This window comes from Telmatherina bonti (genome assembly GCF_933228915.1).
Source record: "Telmatherina bonti genome assembly, chromosome: 3".
Classification (NCBI taxonomy): domain Eukaryota; kingdom Metazoa; phylum Chordata; class Actinopteri; order Atheriniformes; family Telmatherinidae; genus Telmatherina; species Telmatherina bonti.
The window spans coordinates 40425295-40434177 of NC_136621.1; the positions used below are offsets into that span (position 1 = coordinate 40425295).

At 41.7% G+C, this 8883-nt stretch overlaps 1 protein-coding gene across 1 annotated transcript in view; it reads right to left on the reverse strand.

Annotated features, from left to right (window-relative positions):
• Positions 1–6265: 6265 nt before the first annotated feature.
• The window catches only part of LOC306774749 (homeobox protein OTX1 B-like), a gene marked incomplete at both ends in the record, with an annotated part of 11265 nt that continues 8647 nt past the window's right edge, over positions 6266–8883 (reverse strand). The window contains 2 exons of the mRNA XM_079264910.1: positions 6266–7042; positions 8650–8801. Of these exons, the coding sequence (XP_079121036.1) occupies positions 6266–7042; positions 8650–8801 (929 nt within the window). The remainder of the gene's footprint in view (positions 7043–8649; positions 8802–8883) is intronic.

Below are 8883 nucleotides of genomic sequence, written 5' to 3' on the forward strand. Positions count from 1 at the left end.
TGCTATGACATCAGGGCCTGCTGTTAACGTTGCTATGACAACAGAGACATTCTGTGTCTGCTGAGTCACTCTGAAGCACAACCGAGTCAGGGCTTACAGGTAAGGCTGAAAGAACCCCTCAAACAACCAAGTGTTGTCCGCAAACAAAAAGTCGTATCAAAGAAATTCTTTAACAACAAGCACCAGAAGGCTTGGAGGAACGCATGGATGTAATTTATTTCTCCTGATGTGAACAGATTTTAAACTGTGGCGAGTTAAAATTTTGTTTATGTCTGAGAATCCAGTTTTCTGATGAATGGGGTTAATGGGAGGAAAAGTTAACTTTCTGATGTTTGGAGCAACGTAGCTCAAAATCTCTACATCCCAGCTCTTTCTAGCTCAAGGTTTATTTTACATCAACCTTATTTCTTCCATTCTGATGTATATTGTGTGTGTATGGTGAAAACTGGATTGTTTGGGAAAAAATTTCTCAGCCAGATTTCAAGTGAACATAGTGAAAAGGTTTTTGGGCTGATTTTTTGATTTTCTCATAACGTAACCTGTAATTCTGTAAAAATAGCAAAAGATATCAAAATCTAAGTTTAGCCAAAGTTTAATCTTTCATGGTTCATTTAAACTTTTAATGATGATTCTAGATGAAAGTACACCTGAGATGTAAGCTCAGGAAGTACGCTGAGTTTTTGGTTCATGTCGGCTGAATCTCATTCATTCCTATGGAATAAGTTGCAGTTTTTTTCTAACTATGTAAACGTCATACGACTTTTGCTCAGCCGAAGTCAAAGCACACTGTTCCTGATCCAGATGCACGTTTTCATCCAACTTTTGTGGGTGTAGAGTCAAATCTGTGGGCGGTGAGAAGCTACAATGCCAAATGCTTTCAGCATCTGCATCCATATAAACACTCTCTACTTCACTTCAGACGTAGAATTTAGCTCAAATTTAAATTTCCAAGTACTTCACTGAGTAGCAGATAAAGGCTTTTACTAAAATCTATCCACTCGACTCTGAGGAAGACAGATGTCAGCTTGATTCTTCAACGTCCTCATCAGTTTTATATGCAATATTTGAGACTTTCCTCTCAGATGAGTTTAATGAATCCATGATGATCAAAATGGAATAAAATGTTCATCTTTAACTTTTTTTTAAAAGAAAATATTTGATATAAAATGCAAAAGCGTGCAAATTCTGGTCCTTGTCAGCAGGAATTGCTTCATTTTCCTTTTCCTCCCATTCATGTGAAGCCAACTTATGGCAGGAAAAGATGATCACCTGAAAAAGCTTTTTTTTACATGCGTGGTGATAAAAACTTCAGAGAGCGATGCTCCTGATTGAAAACCAGCTTCATGCGCCGCCTGAACATGGACTGAAGATTAGTTTGTCCTGGCGGGTAAATCCCGGCTTGTATTTGCACGAGGCAGCGGCGCTCACTGGTAAAGCCCAGCAGGAAGCAGACCAGGCAAACACACGCCGCTGACGCCATGTTTACCAGAAAGTGTTTGTCCAGCTGCTGGAGGGACGCAACAAGGAAGCGAGGAGGCTGTTAATTAAAATCGTGATTCGTCCCTTTTTCACTTGGATCAAATGAGGTGTACATTACTGTCGACACGGCCAAACAAACAAGAGGATTGCCAGCGTACATGTTTGCTAACCTCCCCGTCTGTGAGTTCACCGCATTGGGGGTGATTATTGGCATGCAGGGTGGATATTTTCCTTTGGGTGTAAGAGAAGCTGTTGGCCGAATCAGCCTCACAGTATATGGAACATTAATACTGGTTTTTAGGATGTAAAGGCCTTGTTGGTCTTTTCATGAGCAGAAAAACTCACAACCTGAACATCAGATGTTTTATCAGGATCTAAAGACAACCAACTTCTCCGAGGTTAACATCCAGCGCTTGTGTAACGTTATAATAATAGAAAAAAACCCTTGAAAATCAGGTTATTCGTGTCAAAGCCAGTGTCTAATAAAACCATGTTTCTTATGTTGCTTTCATTTGTTGTGGAAGCATCCAGAAATAATATGTGCAATCATGGAACTAGCTTTTAAAGTAAAATAAATGTGTTGATGAGCAGTTTGGAGGATGCAGGAGTCAGTTTAATAAAGCTGTGAGATAAGAAAAGCTTGTGTTTCTGCAGATAAAGTGTCATTTGTTCGAGTTGAGCCACAATGTCATCGACTAACACAGAACTGCTGAAGGCTGAATAAATAGATTTGTGTCTTCTCCGACACACCTGAAGCAGATGAACGTCTCGTTAGCAGGCCTCTGCACAGCTGGATGACATGCAGATGAAGGAATTCAGACATTGGATTCAGGTGTGTTGGAGAAGGATCTGGCTGAAAGTTGCAGGTTAGCAGATCTCCAGGACCGGACTTCTGGACCAACAGATCAGATTTAAGTTTTTTTTCTACACATGGATTGTAATTTAACTTGTAGAAAAACATCCTTGAATGGTTGAATTCTGTTGGTTCAAACAGCATGGTGGTGCTCAGATATTTGATATCTGATTCTTCTGGTTCTCTCCCATAAATCCCCCCAAAACTTCTCTGCATGATCGAAAATCAAAAACTATATTTTCATTTATAAGCAAATAAGTGTCATAGCATTAATTTCTGCTGTTTGTTCAGAGCAGGATCATCTCTTTACGCCACAAACACAGAACTTTTCCCATTGTGTGTCTGAAATAAAATGCATTTAACTGTCTGTGCAGGAAAGATGTAAATATGACCAGAAATGGTGTGATGCACATGCCAGGCCTGTAGAGGGCAGTGACACTTTGGAACAACACACCTAAGTGTTTATTGCTTCCTGATAGGACCAGGAAAACACATTCACGAAGCATTGTATGATAACCACAAGGCGATCTACGCACTCTGCGTATTCACTGACGGCATCAAGGTTTTGCTTCAACTGGCCAGAAAAATTTAAAAGCTACCGCAGCACAAGCATGACACGGATATGACGCTACGCCATAGTTTTTGTGCTTTTTGAAGGTTAAACAGGGTCTGAGCCCAAGACAATGTGAAGGACGTCACCATCACCCAAAATTCAGATTTCCATTTACATGGTCAGGACTCGCCTTGCGTTGCAAAAAAATTTCCTTCTGGATACTGTTATCAAGTCGTTAAGTCTTTGTGCTCTGTTACCATGGAAACCAGATGTCACAACGCTACAAAACTTTTGCGTTTTACTGTCTGTGTTGTAGTTGAAACCAAGCTTAAATAAGACTCACCAACCTGTCAAAAGCAGGTTAAGAATTGAAAAGCACTGTGAGAGCGCAGATCTGCGTCAAGCACTTCATTTCCACTGTAAAGCCGTGGAAAAAATATCAGGTGACTTTGTTTACCAAAATTTCATCTTAATTTTCAATCCTGGTGGAACTTAAGGTACATTTGTTTGGAAAACAAGCTGGTCTCATAAGTTTTGCACAGGATGTTGTAGTCCCACATACGGAATGCTCATAGTTTCTGCAGTCGACTTTGGTGTTTTGCAAGTTTAAACCAAGCGGTAGTTACATGAGCTTTAAATCAAGCTAACCCTGCTAATGACAGTTCAGAACTAAAACCTTTGGTTAGCTTTAAATTAAGCTAACCCTGCTAATGACAGTTCAGAACTAAAGCCTTTGGTTAGTTTTAAATTAAGCTAACCCTGCTAATGACAGTTCAGAACTAAAGCCTTTGGTTAGCTTTAAATTAAGATAACCCTGCTAATGACAGTTCAGAACTAAAACCTTTGGTTAGCTTTAGATTAAGCTAACCCTGCTAATGACAGTTCAGAACTAAAGCCTTTGGTTAGTTTTAAATTAAGCTAACCCTGCTAATGACAGTTCAGAACTAAAACCTTTGGTTAGCTTTAGATTAAGCTAACCCTGCTAATGACAGTTCAGAACTAAAGCCTTTGGTTAGTTTTAAATTAAGCTAACCCTGCTAATGACAGTTCAGAACTAAAACCTTTGGTTAGTTTTAAATTAAGCTAACCCTGCTAATGACAGTTCAGAACTAAAGCCTTTGGTTAGTTTTAAATTAAGCTAACCCTGCTAATGACAGTTCAGAACTAAAACCTTTGGTTAGCTTTAGATTAAGCTAACCCTGCTAATGACAGTTCAGAACTAAAGCCTTTGGTTAGTTTTAAATTAAGCTAACCCTGCTAATGACAGTTCAGAACTAAAACCTTTGGTTAGCTTTAGATTAAGCTAACCCTGCTAATGACAGTTCAGAACTAAAGCCTTTGGTTAGTTTTAAATTAAGCTAACCCTGCTAATGACAGTTCAGAACTAAAAGCTTTGGTTAGTTTTAAATTAAGCTAACCCTGCTAATGACAGTTCAGAACTAAAACCTTTGGTTAGTTTTAAATTAAGCTAACCCTGCTAATGACAGTTCAGAACTAAAGCCTTTGGTTAGTTTTAAATTAAGCTAACCCTGCTAATGACAGTTCAGAACTGAAGCCGTTGGTTAGCTTTATATTAAGCTAACCCTGCTAATGACAGTTTGAAACTGCGGCCTTTAATTAGCTTTAAATCAAGCTAACCCTGCTATTGACAGTACAGAAATGAAGACCATTTTTGGGCTCTGCTAGAAAATGTTATCCTCATACTGAAACAAATCCATCTCTGCAAAAAGCTCTATTGATGGTCGTAAAAAGGGAAAACTTGTGAGAGTTGTTAAAATATACATTGGTACAAATGTACGGTGGCCCTGAAGGTTCACAGCAATTGAAAAGCCACAACACAAAAGCTGTTTTGCTGTTTTTGTTTGTTTTATCACTCTGAATTTTCACACACCAAGACCGCAACAGTAAAAGTTACGCCACAGGAAGTAAGCGGCGAATTAAGTTTCTGGGTCCGCTCCTTTACCATCACCCAGACGGTGACCCAGGGAGAAACGCCGATGATCAGCAGAGGAGGAAGGGAAAGGGTTTGCTGTTGAAAAAAGATGGGGTTGGATAATAAAAACAATAAAAGGTTGATAATAAAAGCATAATTTTGTGCACTTTTCTTTCAGGTTGTCATCAGTGTGCAACAGTGAAGGACAAACAAGGACAATTAGTTGGACTGGAACGTAACTATAGATCAGCTGGAAAGATTCATTAAACGACTGAAGTTATTTTAGAAATTATATTAATGTTTTCTATTGATCTTAAATAAAGGCCACACATCAACATTATTAACCAACTGATTGGTTTGCTTCACCATGTGGTTAAACGCTGCGTTCTCACAAAACAAGCTATCGAATCATCCAGGGTCATCTGGCTCTGAACTGAGTGAAAACTCCTCCCACCCGGTTCATTTCCAGGTCACCAGGGATATAAATGGAGCCATTACCTCTGACTGACAATAACTTCATTTACAGAGCCTTCTGATATTAATAATTATTTACTGCAAGTGTTTTACCGACATCAGAAGGTTTTCTGGCGTAAATTATGAAAACAAACATGATTACCACCCACCAGCAGCTTTTGTGTTGTGGTTTTTGCTGTGACACTTCAGGGCCACCGTACATGTGTTACTGGTGATGGAAATCAAAATGGCACAAAGCATAACTGAAAAAATGTTTCAGGCTTGCCTAAAAAAACCAACAAACTTTCAGGTTACAGATGAAAATTCATGTTTATGATCATTTTATATGTAAATCTAATCTCTGACAGTAAAGACTTTACTGAAAGTTCAGCTCTAATGTCGCCATTTTTGGCTCCATCTTTGGTGGAACTTTGGTTTTAAAAGGTTGATAAATAAATGTATAATTAGGATGGTAATGCTTTAACAAGACTTTATTATAAAGACACGCATGTACATCTTTCAAATTTTCAATGGAATACTGACATTACGTGTTGAATTCACATTTTACTTTATTTCCAAATAGCAAAAAATTCTGTCAAACTATGAACAAGTGCCGCAATTTCAGTCTCCGAAATTCCCACCAAGCGGAGCTTCTGAACCAGATTCAGGGTAAAAACAACAAATCGAATGGAAATGATCATCAGCAGGCTGAAAATCCGAGCAGCATCCTGTTTCTGAAACGGAAGGAAAGTCCGAGTCTTCGCTGCGATTCCTTCTTTCAGCGTTGGTGACTCCGTAGATCCAGATTTATCAGGTTCCGCTGTAAATCTGGCATCAAGCCCCTAAAGCTGGAAATGGGTCCGTTTTCTACGAGTCCAGATGCAGAAAAATAATCCAGTGACGGCGGCGGAGGCGAGATCGCGTTCCCCACAAACAAACGTTTTCTCCGAGAAACCCAACTGGCAACGACGCAGAAGAAGAGAAGCGCAGGAAGTCACAGCACCTGGAAGCGCCATGAGGCCTGGTCTTTGTAGTCCAAGCAGTCGGAGGTGTTGAAGCTGAGTTTCCATGGCGACGCCGCCGTCTGCTCTTTGTAATCCAGACAGTCTGTGGAGTTGAAGGTGAGGCTGGGCGCGCCGTACGGCTGGTGGTGGTGCGCCGGGTGGTGGTGGTGGTGGTGGCCAGCCGTTTGGCCGATGTGGTGGTGCGGGTGTCCCGACATGGAGCTGCCGGTCATGGGGCTGAGCTGGTGCGGGTGGTGCGGGTGGTGGTGGGAGTGCATGGGCGCCAGGTAGGAGCCGCAGTCCACGCCGCCGAAGTAGGAGCCGGATGCGGAGGTGGGGTAACCCTGGCTGTATGCCGCGGCCGTCTGGCTGTAGGACACCGGGTAGGACGACGCGCCTCCGGCGGACGCCGAAGACGACGCCGAGCGCTGCATGCAGGAGGCGCTGGTTGGGGCGTCCGCCAGGTTCGCCGGCGCAGGGGCCGGGGAGATGGGCGCCGGGCTCCAGATGGACGACACCGGAGCCGTGACGGAGGTAGAGGTGCTGATCAGACCGGGTCCGCCGAGTCCAGAGGAGACGGAGGAGGAAGAGGAGGAGGTGGAGGAGGAGGAGGAGCTGGACACTGCGGGCGGCGTGAACTGGCCGCTGCTCTCGGAACCGGTGCTGTCTCGGGTCGGAGACGACTTCTTCTTTGCTGGTTTGGGCTTGGCGCTGTTGCTGCTCTGCTGCTGCTGCCGACACTTCGCCCGTCGGTTCTTAAACCAGACCTGAAGAAGAAGAAGAAGAATAATAATAAGAAGAGGTTAACGTCTGACCTTTGATCTCTACGTTCCTCACACGCACGGAATCGTTTCACCGCAGCGCGTTTTTACCGCCGTGGTCACGTGTTCTATCAATAAAGTTCTAGCTTTTTAGATCCTTCTTCCTGCTGTTTCATCTACACACACACACACACTGATCACACACACACACACACACACACACACTGATCACACACACACACACACACTGATCACACACACACGCTGATCACACACACACACACACACACACTGATCACACACACACGCTGATCACACACACACACACACACACACACACACACACACACACACACACACACATCTGCTGCAGCGTCGGGTTCGGTGTTTTCAGTGTTTATTCTGGAGGAGCCAGAAGTGAATTTGGGATTATTTTTGCACAAAGGGATGAAAGCGAGGCGCCGCCGCCGCTGCTGGATCCGTTTTAACCCCGTAAAGCCCAGCAGGACGCGTATGACACACTTTCTGACAGTTTTATCACTTTATGGTAAAAGTGTCTTCTGCTCCTCAGACGGCAGAAAGCAGAAAACATTTTGACTCGTTTCACGGTGAACAACAAGTTAAAGGACAAATACACAGAAAAGTTTTCTCTCTGCTGTTTCCAGTTAAATGGTTAAAGTTCAGGCAGAAAGAGGATTTTCTGAGTTTTACTGAATGTAAAACGATCCGTTTCGGCGACTTCTGGAAGGCGCTGAACTCCCTGCAGCACTTCACGGTTTTTATGTGACGTTTTAAGGTTTTTCTGCACGTTTCCACGGCTCTGCTGTGAAGCTCTTGTTGAAGCTGAAGTTTTGTTGCTTTTTGTGTAAATGCAGAATAAAATATCAAGAGTTAGATTATATTTGTTAAACTAAATTAATCTCAAACTACTTTTATTTTTATCTATTTATTATTGTTATTATTAGTAGTATTATTATCATTATCATTATTATTTATTTATCTATTTATTAAAAGCTTTAAAAGACAGCAACTAAAATAAAAAGTCCTGACTAATATTTTATTTGGGATTTTATCTATAGACTGCTAAAAACTTTATTCTGAACTTTAATAGTAACTTTTAAAGTGTTAAAACGCACGCTTTTAGATGCAACTTTATGTCTTTTAAGCTGCTGTCACGTTATTTACATTTAATTATTTTCTTATTTGTGTTGTTGAAAAGTAAATTTCAAATCAAAATTTACTTTGAAAACACCTGAAATTAATCTGAAAAACTTTTTAGAAATGCTGAATTTGAATGGAAACTGAGAATTCCACGCAGATAATAAAATATTACGGAAGTGAATAAAAATCCTGGTTTTTATGTCTGTTGGGGGAAAATTAATTTATTAAAGAATAAAATCTGAAGATTTTTCTCATGAAGCAGAAAAACCTGAACAAACTGAATCTGGTTTATTTTCTGGTTTTCACCTTTTTACTCAAATGAAAAACCAAAAAGCAGAATAAAAGTAAACAAACAAACAGAATCTATCAGACAGGTTTTAACCCTTCACATCTCGCGTTGCTCCGCGACTGTAAAAGCGCACGGTGCGCGTGCACCAACATGCTGGTCTCACCTGGACCCGGGACTCCGGCAGGTTGATCTTCAGAGCCACCTCCTCCCGCATGAAGATGTCCGGGTAGCGGGTCTTAGAGAACAGAGACTCCAGGATGTCCAGCTGCGTCCTGGTGAAGGTGGTGCGCTCGCGCCGCTGCTTGCGTGGGTTGGCTGCAGACAGACAGACAGACAGTTAGACAGACAGACAGACAGTTAGACAGACAGACAGTTAGACAGCTAGACAGACAGACAG